Consider the following 18,367-nt stretch of genomic DNA (forward strand, 5'->3'; position numbering starts at 1 on the left):
TGAAAACCTCATATCCAAGTACATATACTGTATTTCATCTTTTTTAAATGATAAAAGACTAATGAATGTGTGTGTACCAGACTGAAGGTGCCGTATTCAGCTCGGAGCAGGTGTGTGAGGAGGCCGTGGAGAGACGTCTGGTCTCCCCAGCTCCAGCGAGCTCTGTTGAGGTAGGAGGAAATGGGCAGGTAGATGTAGGGCACAAAGCCAGCCAGGAAACACATCCCCAAAGACACCAGACCAATAAAGGACAAACCCTGTGGGAAATACATGTCACTTGTAATGGATAGATTCTTTCAAATGCCAAATGTTCAAATTTGCATACATGGACATAACACTTGGACAACACACTCATCTGGGAACTATTTCCTCTACGGCTTCGCACTGCTTTCAACTGTAAGTACCAGTGCCTTAAGATCTTCAGTTATCTTCAGTTTTAACTATTCAAATAGACACTAATACCAAACTAAACACCAAAAAGTATAATTTTTTTAAATACAAAGTAATTTGTTTATATACTGTAATTTTTTCCCTTTTTTACAGCTTTCAAAATTCTAGCATAAAACCATACCTTAATGTACATCTCTCTAGACCTGTTATATTTATTACATGACGTGGCATGAGGGAATGATATCACCAAATATAAAAGGTTTTTAAATTGCACTATTCATTTATTTACCTTACTGTGAAAAGCTGACGAATTAGGCGTTGAACCCTGTACCGCTGAGTGATTATCAATACTTACATTATGAGTGTAGAGGTGCAGAAGGGCCCAGGGAATTATGATGACCACATACAGGACCAGTGTGTGCTGATTACACAGGCTCAGCCCACAGAACAGCGCCCCCCATTGAGCAAACTGAGAAAAGCACACAAAAAAATACATGAATGCACTTTACACCTTGAGCATTACTCAAGCAGGCTCAGCATTACTGAGTATCAAATGGTTTGGACTGTAGTAGGAATTCACCATAATTTCGGCTACCCAATATTCCCGGCCAAAACAGCTATTTTTGGTTTTGATCCAAATGGTTTTGGAGGGCTAAAATCAGTGACCGAAATTTAATCTGATGGCGCGTTTTGCCTGTGTTCAGCATCTATTTCGTGCACAAACCATGGATAAGCTACAACAGTTAGCTGTGTAGACACTAGGTGTGGATCGACAACATTAATTTCTCGATTTTAATGATGTGGTTTCTTCTAAAATCTTTTAGTTTGTGCTGTTTTTCTGTTGATGAACTTCACAAAATTTGTGTAGCATGCCTGGAATCCAATAATTGCAAAAAGCTTTGTGCTTTGTTACTTTGAATATGAAGCAAAGTCTCAACTTTAAAATCCTGTCAGATTTATTACAAAATTCAAACAATAAATGTCGTTTTGGTGCTCTCTGATACAGCTGTAGCGCCTCAGTTCAAGCGGCAGCATGGATCAAGCGCACATAAAACAATCATCTCAACTCCTCTTTACTACTAGTTACAGCACAAAATAAACATCAGAAGTTTTGTTACCTAAATGAATCCTCTCAAATAATCGCTCATTCAGTGTTTAAACCGGGGAAAGACGTCATTAAGCGGCTTGTAGGCTCTACAATGTCACTTTACATTACATTTACCTCAATAAAGCTATTCAATGTCCATAAACTCAGTTAGCTAGAAAAAATAACTCAATAGAAGAGCATTTTGCTAAATATATGCATTGTATCACATATTCATTATATTTTAACTTAAATAATATATTTAAGTATTTGAATAACGCTGTCATGAAAACAAGTTATTACAGTTTATTGTTGTTTAAATGTTAATATTTCACCAACAAACTGGAGTAGAAACTATTCTGTTATGTAAAAAGTTTATATAAAAACAGCAATTTAAATGTTTGTACAACTCAGTTAGCCATTTGAGTGTTGATTATTAAAAAAGTTTGATTAATTCATTGATTATTCATTTATTATTTATTTTCGGTTTCGTTTTTTCAGCCAAGTGCATCCTGAATTTTCGGTTTCGGCCCAGAATTTTAATTTCAGTGCATCCCTAGACTGTCGTACCTTCTTCTTCTGCTGAACACTCTTTGCACAGTGGAAACAGGCTGAGAGGGAGAAGAGGACGCCCACAAACAAGTTGTTAAGAGAAAAGACTTCAGCCACGACCGACCACTGCCATACCAGCCTGGACACTGCAAACACTCCACCAGCCAGGACGGCCCCTGGACCAGGTCCCGCCACCCTGAGCACAGAGGAGGCAACAGTGAAGGACTCTCACCCGAGAAAAACAGGAATGGTTTTACAAAGTTCTCTGACATAACGTAAACCATAGTGCGTGTGCACTCACTTTTATGCTGCAAAATAAACTGGTAAGTAAAGGAAACAGATTCTAAATTCTTAAATCTATAATCAATTTGAATCATCTGTATTATTTTCATGTTCATTATTTTTAATGAAAATCAATTCGATTAGAATGCTAAATACATTTTTTGTGAAACCATACTACAAAAATACAATTATTAAATATTAAATAAACATATTTTTATAGTGATGGTGTTATGCTGTGGGATGTTACATCGATTGAGTTACTTATGTTTCACAAATAATTTCACCAGAAAAATGGCAGATCAATGGATGGATGTAACGTATCCCTTACAAGATACAACATTTTAAAGGTTAATCAAAGTCAAGCCACAGCAAAGAACTATGTCAGATGAGTCTGCGCTGACAATAGAGCAAAACAATGGGCTATTATTAGTAGAAAGATAAGAAAGAATTGCAAAATTAGTCAGTGATCTTTAGGAAACCTAATGTCCAAATGAAAGTACAGCAGAATCATTGCGGTATTTAATTATTAATGTCTAAATGAAAGTAAAGTAGAATCATTGCCGTATTCTATTCTTCTGCTTAATTTTATCACCTGCAAAATGTGAATGCATCCAGACCAATAGGTGTCAGTACAGAGTCCCTACGGGGACAATTAGGCACCAGCTAAGCATAAACAAAAACACACTGAGTGCACCTTTAAAGCTACACTATGCAACGTTAGCCGTTAAATAAAATAGCATCTTGAGGAAGAACATTGTTTTGGTTGTGCTCCTCTGAATGTTTGTGGTCTGAAGTACTGGTGTATACAGGACACATCTATCAGACTCAGAGTATATCATATATCAAGAGTGGATGAACCAAAACATATTGGTTTCTTCTGCACATTCTGCAGATGCTTGTCGCCATGAATGATCCATGGTCATTTTTTCTGGTTTGTGTGACAAACTTTCATCTTCATGCTACCCACGGCCAGAGTATTTTTCTCAGTGTACGGATATGAAGTGACACACATGGGCGAATGACGCATGTATGCAAAATCTGTCCCGAAAACTCTACAATAGCCTATAAATCGTTATTATACAGTACTGTGCAAAAGTCTTAGGCATGTTAATATGAAAAATGGTTTTAAGTCAGTTATTTATATCTTTTGCTGTAGTGTGTCAGTAGGAAATATCAGTTTACATTTCCAAACATTCTTTTTGGCATTAATTGTAATAATCCAGTGAGATTTGTGTATGCACAAGGAGTCTGACAACAGCCGGTCTGATCTGATCTCACCATCATCAAGTCCGTCTGTGATTACATGAAGAAACAGAAAAAACTGAGACAGACTAAATCCAGAAGAACTGCGGGAACGTCTCCAAGATGCTTGAAGAAACCTTCCTGCAAAGCTACCTGAAAAACTATGCGCAAGTGTACCTGGACAAAAGCCGTTTTAAAACGCAAAGGGTCATTACACCATAAATTGATTTGAATTAGTTAATAGAAGTTAAATCATAAATAAATTCAATTTGTGATATTATTTTTGAAAGCATTCTCACTTCACAGCATTTTAACACAAGTGCCAAGTTTAACACGGGTGGGGGATATTAACATGCCTAAGACTTTTGCACAGTACTGTAGGTTTATCAACATTTATTTGTGTACAGTTGGTGACTTTAAAGACATTAAGGGAAGGAGTTTTTTTTTTTTTTTTTACTCTCATTAATAATATTTTGAGTTGTAAACTATACTAGTATACAAAATGTAAACTATGCTATCGCCCAGCTCTAATCTAAGCTATTAAAATGTTACAAACATTAACATCATCGTCAAGCTGCTTTGAAATTATATGTATTGTGAAAAGCACATACATTTTAATTGGCTTGACTTTACTTATAAGTACTGTGTAATATTAATTAAAAGCATGTACTTACTGTAGGTTTAGGGTTAGTTGCTTGTAATTATGCATAATTTACTGTCATTAATATAATATGCACATGTACCATCTAACAATGACACTAAAATAAAATGTTGCTTGCTATTGTTTATCAGAAGAAAAAAAAAATCTACAAAAAGTGTCACAAAATTGCTTTTATGTAGAAATTCACCACATAAAGCATGCTAGACTGTATGCTTCAAATTGTATAGGCGCAGACATCTGATGTATATCAGAGGCGTGGTTTAGCTGGATGTTAAACAATTCCTGGTTACCATAATATAATTGCAGATTCACCTGCAATGCATATAAAATTAGGACTTGACTTCGACTTGTGAAAAAAGCCTTGAGACTTGACTTAGACTTGGACTCCAGCTGAGAAGAATGAGATGGGACAAAAGGCCAGGCGAGGTAAAAAGAAACGATGGATGAAAGGATGAGCGAGTGGGGTCAGCCTCGTCTGTTTGAGAGCAGAGAACACAGAAATGAAGGAAAAGAATAAAAAAAGTTGGGAAGACGTAAAAGAGAGAGAGCGGCAGAGGGAGAAAAAAAAACTCAGCCCGGTCTCCAACACACTGGCTTGGAAAAATTTTAGCGGGCTTGACAATTAAAGGGGGGTGGTGGTGGGGGGAAGCGAGGCAGTATGGCCCTCTCCTCATTGTGCCGAGTGGCTTAGAGTCCTCATCAGCCTATCAGCTAAGTGACAGGCGGAGAGCTGCTCTATTCAGCGGCACAGATACACGCCGCGGGCCAAGCGGCTGCCAGCTCCCTCCTGACCCCGCAATCCCTCGCCGCTGACAGCTTCAAGCTCCATGGCAAATTAGGCGCTCTCACATTACAATCGCACAAGACAGATTCCATTAACGGTATCTGAAATTGAGTAGAGAGCAGGGCCCTCGCCTTATCAGACCTGACTCATAAGCAGCGCCGGCACCGCCGAAGCTCGCGCGCTTAATCACGAGCCATGATACCATTTAGACGTTTCCAGCGCGCCTCTGCCTGCCGCTGTGATAGTCGGCCACAAAAGAGGCTGATGAGACTTAGGGGAAGGGGAACAATGGAGCTTTCGCAGGGAAAGCAAAGTAAGTCAGGAAAAAGGGGAGCGGAGAGAAGGATACGGATGGAAGAAAGGAGGAAGGATGGTGTGTGTGGAACTCGCGCTTGCTGACTACTTCTCTTTTCTCTTCTCCCGCTTTTTTTGCACACTACTTGCCTTTCCTCGCTTTTCTTTTCCTGTCTCGTACGAGACGAGGCCGTGCGTGTGTGCGCGCGGTTGGACTAATAGCTTGTCAGAAGCAGGCGGGGGGATTCTTGGTGATATCGGCTTCTCTCTAGCCCTCTTTACTGCTCGCGCACGCTAAGGAGGGGGGCGAGGAAGACGGGGCTCAGTGAAGGTGCGGACCCCCCGCACCCTTGATTCTGCTCCCGCTGAGAGACAATTAACCCTCAGCACACGTCAGAGGAAGGGTTATAGCAGGGGTGCTATCTGGAGGTAGGGGTCCTCGGTACCAAATATCACATCCTCCCGTCTCTGACAGTCGCTTGATGTCCTCCTCCTCCTGTCTTTATTCCTCTGAAGGGGCTTGACACGGACCTCTTTAGGAGTGTCTGTCTGTTTGAAGGAAGGCATGTGACACGTCCTTCATTCCAAAACATGTAGGACCACCTGGGTCTCCCTCTCTCTCTCGTCAGTGATTAGGCGAGAGAGTGACACTTGCGTGCAGCATCACAGGCTTATTTGCTGCTATCATGTCTGCTGTGTAGGATGCTGCTGTGTTAGTGTCCCTGTAGTACTGTTTACACCTGGTATTAAGATGCGTTTTGGTTGATCACAAGTGGACGGCGCTGAATGCAGGTGTAAACGGGGTCTAAAACGTTTCGAGATTGTCCACAAAATACAGCAAGAAACAAAATCTGCTGCTCTCCGTATGTTTTTCCATCGTCTCCATTCGTGTTTATATGTAAATTGCGTGAGCCTATTTTGTCAGTTCGATCCAAAAAATCTGAAAAAACACACATTTACCTGCCCATAGACCCTCCCCTTGAAGAAATCAGGACAGAAGTGGTTAAAAGTGGACAAAAGAAACAGATTAAACCACCAGGTGTAAACGGGCATGTGTCTCCCTCGTGACCAAAACGCATCTTAACACCTGATAGGTGTAAACGGGGCCTATGCAAACATGCTTGACTGCATTATTGCATAGAACATTTTATAAAAAAATAATAATAACCCTAACCCTATAGCAAATAAATGCTGTTAATTAATGTTACTTACTATTTAGCAAATATTAATATATGCAATTACCTGTGATCAGTTTTATTAATTAATCAGTACATCATGCAAATGATTTCATTAAAATTTCACAAAGTATTAAAATAGTATTAGCATTATTAGAAATATAATCATTATAATAATAGTATGAGCATTATTAGAAATTGGTGCTTTCACACTTGGTTCGATTGCCTGATCCAAACACAAGTTCGATTGCTCCCCCTGTGCTTTCTGGATTGTGTTCACATTATATTGTTTGGGTCTGAACCACAGTGCGTTTGCATCCTCAAAGCCGCAGCTGTTTACCCTGGTTCTTGGTAACGACGGCGCAGGAGAAGGCGACAAAATCCCAGCATAGCTCATCTCACTTTATTAATTTCGTTTTTGGAATCTTTGGTTTTGTTTTCAAAGCATCAGCGCATAACGGCACTTGCGTCTATCAGATGGGAATGTACTGCAAACTTTCAAAAGAACGTGGGAGTCCAAGGCAATCAGAAATTAGATATACATTTTCTCTGCGTGCAGTGTGCGCCAGTCACGCACACACACAAACTGTTTTATCGAATCAAACGACAATAGCAAACAAGTTCGGTTCAGTTCCCTTCCGTGATTTAGTGCGATTGCGATTCATATCAGCAATGAACCATACTGGAGTTCACATATCCATACCCCAGACTACCCTTTTTATGCGGACTCGAGTGCGGATTGCAAGCACCCAAGTTCGGCAAACAGTGTTCACATCATCCAAACGAACCGAACTCTGACGTCAGGTGAAACCGCGTGCGCACCAAAAGTGCTAGTTTGAAAGCACTCTTAGGGTGTTCACTCTTTTCGGTTTTCTTGGTTATTTTGCTGCAAGGAGACAGCGTTTCTGATGCCTGTCCCGAACTTGGGGAACGTAGCTCTAATGACGAGAAAAAAACAAGTAAACTTCCTTTTTAGGGTGTTTTGGTTAGTTTAGATGACTTTGGTCCGTGTTGAGTTCATATTCCAGTCAAACCGCACCAGAGTTCGTTTGGAAGCGGACCGAGACCCATCTTTTCCGCGGTTGTTTGGTGCACCAGGGTTCGGATGGCAGCGTTCACACTTGTTCAAATGAACCGCACTAACAGAACAATCGCACCAGAGTTCATTTTAATTGAACCAATCATGCCAAGTGTGAACACACCCTTCGAATTATTAGGAATGAATAATGCATTTGTGACTATAGAATGCAACAGTCTGGTTCCAGAAGTAAAAATTCCATTCGCTTTCTCCAAAGGGGAATTGATTTTGAAAATTAACTTATAAACTTTTACAGACAGACCCACTGTGAGCTACGAGGTTGTTAATTGTAGTGTTTGCTTTTGTTGAAGCCATCAGCCTGCATTATTTCAGCTTGTTTTTTTAAAAGGTTTTGTTTAGCAGCGGGAATTCTGGTGGAAAAAATACATTACCTATGATTTTGAAGAGAAATCTCCATTAACCATAGAAACGCACCAAAATAACTCTTCAGTGCCAGCCCACTCCCATTAAGCACTGCGAATGACGGATGCATGTAGTTTTATATTTCTCCATCATTTTTGGGGATTGGGATTGTAGACCTTTCCCTCGTTAAAGCCGTTAAGTACACAGTCTTGTACGGTTGTCTTTTTGTCTGATTTTCAATTAATTTTTTGGCTTCAAATCAAAGTTTGTAATGTTGTGATTCACCTTGCAGCTGTTTGGTTTGGTTCATGGCTTATACCTTAACTGAGACTTTTTAAAATCCCTATGGGAAAAATACTTTCGCTGAAAAAGTAGGCAGGCATTGTTGCACCCTATTAGTACTGGCCAATTTTATCAATCATACTTTTATCAATCATCAGTTTCAGTGTGAATCTGGACATCAATAGAATCAGATCATTTCAGGGCTTATTTATTTTTTCCAATTCAAATTGTATATTATACATTGTACATACAGTATGTTCAGCTATATATATATAGTCCTGCCCCAAACTCATGCCATTGGTTGAGACAACTTTGCTCAAACGTTTTGATAGTGCCAGAGTGATTACACTTTTGGGTAAAATTTCTGATCTTTTAGTTTATATCTTACGTCAGTTATCTTATGTGACAAAAGTATGTCCCAGCTGAGCTATGCTTATCTAGACAGCCTTATGTTTATGATAATGCGAGGTCTTATTATTACTGAGAAATGCGGTGAGGATACTGTGCATAGTGTGTGATTCTTTCTAGACGTATTTAGAGCATAAGGTGTAATATTTATTAGCAGTTCTAGATGGTGCAATTATGGAGTGATCATGAATTGAATCCTAGATGGAAGCTGTGCAAAATATGACTGCCATACAATCTCCAATAGAATTACTGTGTGCATGTATTTTACGTATAGACGGTGTTCTGCTGGGCTCAGGCGGCCCTCTCCACAGGACAGTGCATGTTAAAAACTAATAACTCCAATCCACCTCCAAAAATACAGCCAATGGCACAACAATTCCACCCAATTCCATCTTAATCCCCCACTGCATTTTATGTGGACATAATAGACGAAAATAAATTGCGCATATCATTCAGCAAATGTGCATTGTTGTACTATTACTGTATTATTATTTTAATCAATTCATTAATCAACTGTAGTATTATGTGGCCCTATGGAACACATGCATTTCGGGAAAGGCTGATCCTCTCCTTGCATGACTCCCATTAAAAACCGCCTGTGGAGACAGTTTAGGAAATGTAATATTACAGCAATATTGACTTCCGATGCAACAGACACAATCTTAGGCCTCCAGGCAAGGGGAAATTAAAGTGATGGCATAGCACAGTGAAATGGCCCTATTTCCCCCATTCTGAATGGGGTAATGAGGGTTTAGGCGTCTTCATTAAACATCTGTTAAGGAAATATTACTGCACGTCTTTAAATGGTGCCATTGGTCACGCTGAGTTGTAGAATATGAGGCCTGTAGTGCATGGAGATGTTTAAAGAAGCATTCCAGGTTAAACACGGCTTAAGCTCAATCATAAGCATCTATATAAAAATAAGCAGTTTATATAAAAACAAGTTTATGGCAATGCAGTTTTAATGGGTCTTTGGGGTGATCATAAGAGTTTAAAAGCCGAAATATGAACATTGAATTTGATAATACATTTGTGAATTATTCAGTAATTTTTTCTTTAATTAAAAAAAGTAGATGTACCGCATGGCGGTACAAAATATGACCGCCGCTCAGGCCTGCACTGGCTTTCCACAAAAATAAATGACGTGGAGCAATTTGGCTGTATTGCGTGTTTATGTATATACCTAAAAAAAGTAGTAGTATGTGCATGTCTGTCTGTGTGTGTGTGTATGTGTGTGTGTTTGTGTGTGCGCATGTGTGTTTGTGTCTGTGCATGTGGATTTGTATGTGTGTGTATGGGTGTGTGTCTGTGCGTGTGGATGTCAGTGTGTGTCCATGCTTGCGTTTGTTTGTATTCCTGCATGTGTGTGTGTGACAGTATCATCCTAAACTTTGGGCTTTGGATAAAAGCGTCTGCCAAATGTATAATGTATAATGTAAACCAGCAACCCTTCGCTCAACAGCACCATCTACAGGCCGATGAGTGTACAGTCACTAAATGTGCACATAAATGAATTTATTTTATACCCCCCCATGGATGAAATTCTACGAAACTTAGCATACCCCCAGAGGATGTCAAGTTAATCATACACATGAAATATGGTGCAGTTCTGAACCTCTCCACTGAAGATAGGGGCGATTAAAGCAGAATAATATTGCATTTTCATTTTTTATGGGAGGGGCGCAAATCACAAATGAGTGATTATAGGCTAGGTTGATGTGGGCCCTTAAGACCAACATACCATAAAAATTTCTTCATCCTCGGTGCCACGGTTCAGGTAGTTATTTAGGAAAAACAGCATTTTTTGGGTTTGGGGGGGCCCAGCGCGGGGGGGGAGTGGCCCCCGGGGATCAAACGAAATTTTTCCGTAAAAGCCTAGTGGGGCTACATGCTCACCAAATTTCATGTTGCCCGGTGTTTCGGTGTCCCTGGTATCGTTGACGGAAAATTCAGTAGATTGACGAAAAAAAAAAAAAAAAAAAACTTAATAATTGACCTATAAAGCTGTGGCAAAATATTAATCTTATTCTGCCTTTTTATTCTGTTTTTGCGTTGTATCTGTGTGCTTTCGATCATATGTAAACTGCGCAAGCTTATTTTGTCCATTAGATCGAAAGATCTGAAAAACACATACATTAAACCCTCCCTCTACGAAATCAGGACAGAAGTGGCTGAAAGTGGACAAAAGAGACAGATTAAAACACCAGGTGTAAACAGGAATGTGTCTCCCTTGTTTACTTGTGATCCGATCGACCAGAACGCATCTTAATATCAGGTGTGAACAGAGCCATAGACTTCTACTATAAGTGCATTACTGAATGCTTGTTTGTTATTTCAAACTAACCGACACGTTCATATTATTGTCTGTGGTACTCGACAGCAGCTGTCAATAGGGTTTAAGTTGTAAGGGTTTTCCTTCATATTTAAAGATATCAAGGTTCTTGGCAAGAAAAACAAAGGGTGGGTGTCACAGCTAAAGAGGAAATATATTTACCAAAAACGAATGGCTGCAAACCAGAGCGTTTTAGAGATTAGACTGGCTAATAAAGCATATGCTTAAGCTGCCAGGAGCTCTTGTTTCTGGGTCGGTGATTTACCTGACAACAGAGGTATGCTGGAGGGGGCAGCCAAGGGACGTGGGAAATTACAACGTTTTTTTCTTAGTCTTAAACAGAAACAAATACACAGACAAACATATTGAGCTGTATGTATGAGTATCAATATGGCAGAGAACAAAATTTTGAACATCAGAACATGAAAATTCTGTCATCATTTACTCCGAACATCTATGACTTTTTTTCTTCAGTGGAACATAAACAATTAATTTCTTTATTTTAAATGTGACTAAACTTTGGTTAGCAACATTCTTCAAAATATCGTTTTGTATGTTCCACAAAAAAAGAAAGTCAAACAGGTTTGGAACAACATGAGGGTGAGTAAATAACAACAGAATTTTAATTTTGGTTACTAACCCTTTAAATGCTCATATTTGCATATGCTGTCACATTCTAACACAGGTACTGCTCTCACAAAGCCACCATCTTGCTAATAAACTCAGCTCACCATAGAGAGCCATGGGGTGACTACGAGCGAGTCGAGGGTCCAGTGAGGAAAGCACTGTCATGACCATATGGTAAAGTGCCTTATATGGACACAAAAGCACCAGGACAGGTGGGCACTGGAGCCCAGTCAGCTGAGCTGGACCCGTCTGCTCTTGGCTGGTGTGTACCCTCACAGGTGTGGTGGACCCGGGACTGAGGAGGATGGGTGAAGTCACCTTCTGCGGCCACACGGCCTCTTCTATTACGTAATCAACATCATGAACGTACAGTAAAAGGCTAAGCAATCAAAATGTTTTCTTAGTAGTAGAGCTGCACGATTCTGGATAAATTGAGAATCAGGATTTTTTTTGTTTCAAACTGAGATCATGATTCTCCTATGATTCTGAACGGAAAACTAAACAAAATAACGTAATTTACTAGAGGTTCTGACAACATGTTAATTGCTGCAGTCTATTTAAAATGTTTAATTAATCTGAATTAATATTTTGATTCAATGACTCACTCATACTTCACTTGTTTCATCACTAGATGAATCAGCGTTTTTGAACAAATCTCTTGAATGAATGATTCAATGACAAATACATTTGTTTAAAAGTCTTGTCGCCACCTGGTAATCGATACAATGTTACATGTTACTTTCAAAAGGGGATTTGCTCTATTTTGATCGCTACCGCAGACATCAGTGTTTATATCCTAGTACTTCTGTAATAATATGAATATTTGTAACACAGAAATAACAATACTGTGTGGTTGAAAAGACATAACCCTAACCTTTATAGATGACAACTGCTCTCCTTTTCAAAGGTTTCATAGGCACAGGGAAATCGTTGTCATTTAGGGATGAGATTGCGTAGATGTTTGAATCGAGATCGCAATCTTTTAACAATTAATCGCGCAGCTCTATTAGTGGTAGATTGATAGTGATTTTTTGATGGCTGATGACGATACCAAGATCTTAGAGAGCAGGGTGGCCAATATAAAGCCTATATACAATCAAAATTAAAGTACTGCTCCCAACACATTGGCCAACAGAGAAACTTATCGGCCGATGCCGATAACTAAACTAAAAGATTTTTTTTTTTTTTATATCGGCCGATATATCGGCATTCGCGATATATCTATCTATCTATCTATCTATCTATCTATCTATCTATCTATCTATCTATCTATCTATCTATCTATCTATCTATCATGTTGGGTGCACCACAAATCAATAAAATAAAATGAAAATAAAATAAAATAAACAAAATAAAATAGTTAAAAGATTGTCAACTACTTAAAGTTTTCTTAAAAACTTTTTTTTTCAATTTATCACCCTGACGTTTTACTTTTATAGCCACATACTGCACAATAAAGTCAGGAAAGATTATTACGCAAGAATGTAACAGGCAACAACAAAACAGGCATTCAAGCCTTTATGCTCTGAAATTCCTCAAATCTAAATATGTCAGATAAAGTATAGGGCACAGAATGGTGAGTCTCAGAGTGGTGTTGGGTGCCAGGGTAGCAGCCTGGGGACAGGCCTGTCCGGTAGTGTTCCTACTGGGAGTGGCACGCCACCTCAGCATTACCACTGGGCACGGGCGAAGCACCTAAGGACCCCAATGCCAACCCAGAAGGGAGTCCCAGACTGTGCCGGAAGCTCTGAAACCCCTAAAACACTCCCTCCTCCTAGTCCTGGCATCTCAAGCCTGCCAGCTATTGCTCTGAGCCCAACAGACATGCATGAGTCCAAACCTCAGCCTAAGCCCGGACAGATAACCATCAAAACCTATTACGCTTATGTTTTCAATTGAAAACATAGATTATATACTGAAACTTAAGAGCTAAGAGTGTTTGTGTGTGCATATGCAACCAAATCCCCACTGCCATCAGCCACAGGAGGAAGATGGGTAGCGGGGTTGTGGGGGCCAAAGGAAATGACTTTTTTGGTTGTTGTAATCCAAAATTGGATCTAAATCCTTTGAGGCTTAAAAGCAGAGGTTGCATTGGACATGTAACCGCAGCCAAATCTCTGGGCAGCTTGGCTCGCAAACCCAGCTGAGTGAGGGCATGCGTTTGCAAAAGTCAAGTGTAGATATTAAAATTCATGCAGCAGCTACTGCCTGTTTAGACCCATTTTTCTGCTGACTGAACTCCAAATCTGGGATGGCAGTTAATGTCAGGGCATTTTAACTTGGTCACAAAATAATGGTAAAAAGGCATTGCATGCAAATTTTTATATAGAAAATAAATGTACATTTATATTGTCGCTAGTGGCAATCTCAGTAAAAATATCACTCGCAAATTAATATTTTTGGTCACAAGTGCGACCGTTTTAGGCGCAGTCTGGAGCCCTGCAATATAATATTCAACTTACATATTATATGAATATGCAAAATAAAGTCAACCTGGAATGCTTTACAATTTACAATGCATATTATAGGGCGAAATGCATTCCCTCTGAAACTGCTAAAAACCCTGAGCATCACGTGTTCTTTGAGTATGTGTAGTAGAATATTAACAGAAGAGAGTCCCGCTCCTCATTCATGGTACTCATTCAATACCTGTTTACACCTGGTATTAAGATGTGTTTTGGTCGATCGGATCACAAGTGGACGATGCTAAATACAGGTGTAAACGGGGTCTAAAACGTTTTGAGCTTGTCCACTTTCGGCCACTTCCAGACGTAGTTGAAAACGGATTCGACTGGATTTCATAGTGCTTTCATAGTGTTAATGCTCATGTGGTCGAATGTGTTCGAACAGCCACAAAAGGCCGTCTACTCTCCGCCTACTGAGATAATGCGTAAACATTATGGGAAGTCGCTAGCCAGACAGGATTTAAACTTTGTCGGCTGAAGACCCAAGTTTGGTTTGAAGACGAAAAACGGACAAAGCACAATGTTCTCTCACCATTCCTGATTTCTAACACACACTCATAGCGTTCGGTGTGGTCTAGCGGCTGTCAGAGCAGAAACGAAAGCTGCTGTTCTCTGTATGTTTTTCCGTCGTCTCCATATGTAAATTGTGCCAGCTTATTTTGTCCATTAGATTTAAAGATCTGGAAAAAAACACATACATTTACCCACCCATACACCCTCTCCTCGAAGAAATCAGGACAGAAGTGGTTGAAAGTGAACAAAAGAGACGGATTAAAACACCAGTTGTAAACGGAAATGTCTCCCTTGTCTACTTGTGATCCAATCGACCAAAACTCATCTTAATACCAGGTGTAAACAGGGCCATGAGAGTGGCCTACCTGCAGACAGTGAAGCAGAGGGCTCCACTAGCCCCGGCCCCAAAGACAGCACACAGGACGTTGACACTGTGAGCCGGAGAACTGAGAGGCAGCAGTGAGAGCAGCAGAGAAGACAACATGGTGAAGAGAGGGTATCCTGGAGGATGGGCCACCTGTGGGGGAAAACACAACTGTAAACTCACTCACAGAACATTCTGATAACAGCAACAGAATTTAAAGAATCCCCCCTCCCCCCACACACACACACACCACGACCATACAGTTCAGCTTTCAAAGGCAGACCTTACTTTTGCGGGTTACAGCGTCACACTGTCCTCCCCCTCCCTTAAAGCCTGATCTCCTGTCTCCTTGCCTTCCCAGCAATTAGGCACTAAGTCCCCTAAGGAGCGATAAGGACTAGAGCTATTAAAGGCTGTCTCACTCCTACTGGCCTGATAACACACACAGGCACAGCAGGCTGAGAAACACTGCACACTAGAGCAAAAAGCAAGGAAACGTCTCTGAGAAGAGGTTGTTTGAGGGATGGATTGAAAATTCGGTGGACAAGTGGGTGTCTAAAAGCTAGTGTGAGTTCAAGATCAAAGCAGGGAAGAGGGCCCCGTTCAACTGATCCCTCTAAACAATTTCGTAAGGCTGAAGTCGTTGTCAGTCAGATTTGTGGGACTGTGATAAGTCAGTGTTGGGGAGTAACTAACTAAAAGTAACTTAAACTTAAAAGTAACTCAACTATATATTATTGACACATAAATAAAAATTCAAACCCAGTGTACTTTGCGTTCACAAACATGGATTTATTGACTAGTCCAGGGGTGGTGGACCCCTAGGGGGCTGCAGGAGGGTTCAAGGCATGACTCCAGGGTTCTTCCGATGTCCAATCTGGGAATCGTGACCTGCTTAATTTGTGGGTGAAAGGGTCTGTCTGGAGCACAAAACACATTTCCCGAACGAAATATTCATTATATTCAATATTCAATATTCACTGAATGTAATATGAATACGAAATGGAATGAACAAAAACATTTTGTGATCCAGACAGACACTCGTCCATAAAACAGGCAGATATAAAAAGAGAAAAAAGTCAGAATTGTGAGGAAAAGAGTCAAAACTGTAAGATAAAAAATCTCAGTCAGATTTGCGAGATGTTCAATGCAAGACAAATTTAAAATTGTAAAAAATAAATTGTTGTTTTATAAACACAATAAATTCACACAACTCAAAAAAAAAGTTGAGAATTACGAGTTGTTAACTCAAATATACGTTATTTCTTACAATTCCATATTTATGTCTCATAATTTTAAGGAACTGGGTCACTTACAAGGGGATTGTTATATTTGGGGGTCCGTAAAGTTACAGATGGAACCCCTGGATGGCATCAACTATTGGTCGACTACTAAAAATGAGTAGTCGTGCAGAACCTACTCTCTCGTATTAAGCATGGGGTAATCAAATACATTTTTGTGAATTGATTCGTTTGTATAATTAATTGAACTGAAAATCCTTACATATAATATGATATTGTTAGCTACTTAGCTTGTCAAATGACTAGAATCGATTGTAAAGTAGCTTCCCCAACACTGCCAAATGTCTGAATATAAAGAAAAGATGCCAATTCAATATGAGGAAAGAACGGACAGCTTGAAGACAAGAAAGAGAGGTCAAGGCAGAGAAGAACAGAGAGGCTTGGAAGGGGGCACAAAGACAGGACAAAAGAAAGAGAGAGACAGTATGGCAAACAGATGGCAGGGGCGCGAAGGGCACGCTTGGAAGTGCCAGCAAGGTGTGCGTGACTGCGCAAGTGACGTGTGAGGTGTGTGGCAGAAATGCCTGCACTGGTGCCACGCGAGGCCGACGGCGTGGAAAGCAACGTCGGGTCTGGAAGCGCGGGTGGCATGGTGGAAAAAGGCGAAATGCACGGTAGGGGGCAGTCCTGCCACGAGGAGTGTAAAGGAGAAAAGATCCACGGCTCCAGGGAGCAGGAAGGGAGGGCCGGCGGCCTGTGGCCCGGAGAGAGCCCTCCGACCCTGGGGAGAGTCGCAGACAGGCAGGCCACACGGACAGAGGGAGGGATTACTGGCATAGTGACACCGCCACAGACTCCCTAAAAGGATCGCGACGGCGTAATAAACTTTATTAAATAATAAAACTTATTATAACTGTTAACCCGATTTAGTTCATTCTTTGCGGCTTACACACGCGCACACACGCATGCACAAAAAGGAGAGGGGTTGAGTATAATAAGCCTTATACCGTACATAAGGCGAAGCTTACAAAAGCCATCGCCTAACCATTCAGTCTAATTGGATTTGAAGAACAGGGTTGCAAATTATAGCATTCTCTAGTCCTAACTTAGTCAAAAAAAGAAGTGCATAGAAAAGAAGAGAGGATAAAAAAACCTGTGGCCTGAAAAGTAAATTAATCATCTTTCTTCTCCCCCCATACTTAATTAAACTTCCTTAATGCTTATAAGAGTTAATGAGTGGATTGATTAAACAATGCAGCTAATGCTTACCCCCAGTTCACAAGCAGCAGTGATCAGCTCTCCTGTGGTAGAAAAACAGAGAGGGAAATTAATGTAAACCCAATAATTATTATTAAGAGACAAGTCCGCTCCTGAAAGTTTTCCCAAATCAAATACTTGCACTGGGTTTTGCATTAATTTGCCCGGATCAAAACCTGCAAAATCTTCCCAGTGTGACATTTCCTAAGCGACACGCTCATTCTCTTCCATCGCACACGGCTCCCCTGATCCCCGAGCAGACAGACGCACACATACACAGGCAAATCTATTCACTCTTCCCATATTCTGTGACTCGAGATGCATGTGCAGAGCCCCATCCGTCGGACGTAAACGCCTGTGAGTCCCTCTGTGCAGAGCCACACGCATACAAAAAGCTCCCTTTAAAACTCTACTAAAATTTGACTGTGGTCCTTTTAAGAACTTCTGTGTTTCCACTCACACATCAACATATTATAAACCTATTTCTCATTCGGGGTTCCCACACTTTCTGACCAATCAGTTTTCAGGTCCTTTCCAGGCGTTCATGATTACCAGACAGATTGTTCAGCGTATTTCTGGATGTATGTCACCTGAATTAATAGATTTTGCAGATAATATTTATTAGAGTACAAATGTCTCTATTAAGACCCCCTTAAAGGGGTCATGACATGAGAAATCAAATTTGCCTTGATCTTTTGACATATAAGAGGTCTTTGTACCATTAAAACATCCTGCAAGTTTCAGAGCTTAAAATGTCCACCTCATTATAAACAAAGCGTTTGCTTAATCAAGCTCCAAAAACGGCTTGTTTCGATGGCAAATGCATTTTCATTCTCGGATCTTTGAGTCTCGTTCAGCAAAATGAACAAATCTCAGCAGAATATAATTTAAATGTCACAGCGCTATAGGCTGAAGCTACGGTGACCGGGAGGGGACATGTTCGGTTCACTTAGTTTTGTCGTGGCCACAACAT

At 40.4% G+C, this 18,367-nt stretch overlaps 1 protein-coding gene across 4 annotated transcripts in view; it reads right to left on the minus strand.

Moving 5' to 3' along the window:
- tmem260 (transmembrane protein 260) overlaps positions 1-18,367 on the minus strand; it is a 51,864-nt gene that overhangs the window by 13,941 nt on the left and 19,556 nt on the right. For 2 of the 4 annotated variants that reach the window (XM_084393164.1, XM_084393165.1), the window contains exons 2-6: positions 17,407-17,438; positions 14,898-15,049; positions 2,045-2,222; positions 746-859; positions 78-257 (exon numbers count right to left, since the gene is read on the minus strand). In XM_084393164.1, the coding sequence (XP_084249290.1) occupies positions 78-257; positions 746-859; positions 2,045-2,222; positions 14,898-15,049; positions 17,407-17,438 (656 nt within the window). Of the gene's footprint in view, positions 1-77; positions 258-745; positions 860-2,044; positions 2,223-14,897; positions 15,050-15,184; positions 15,245-17,406; positions 17,439-17,536; positions 17,806-18,367 lie in introns of those variants that run through there. The other 2 variants (XM_084393166.1, XM_084393167.1) reach the window with 2 other exon arrangements.

This window comes from Rutilus rutilus (assembly GCF_951802725.1).
Source record: "Rutilus rutilus genome assembly, chromosome: 21".
NCBI lineage: Eukaryota > Metazoa > Chordata > Actinopteri > Cypriniformes > Leuciscidae > Rutilus > Rutilus rutilus.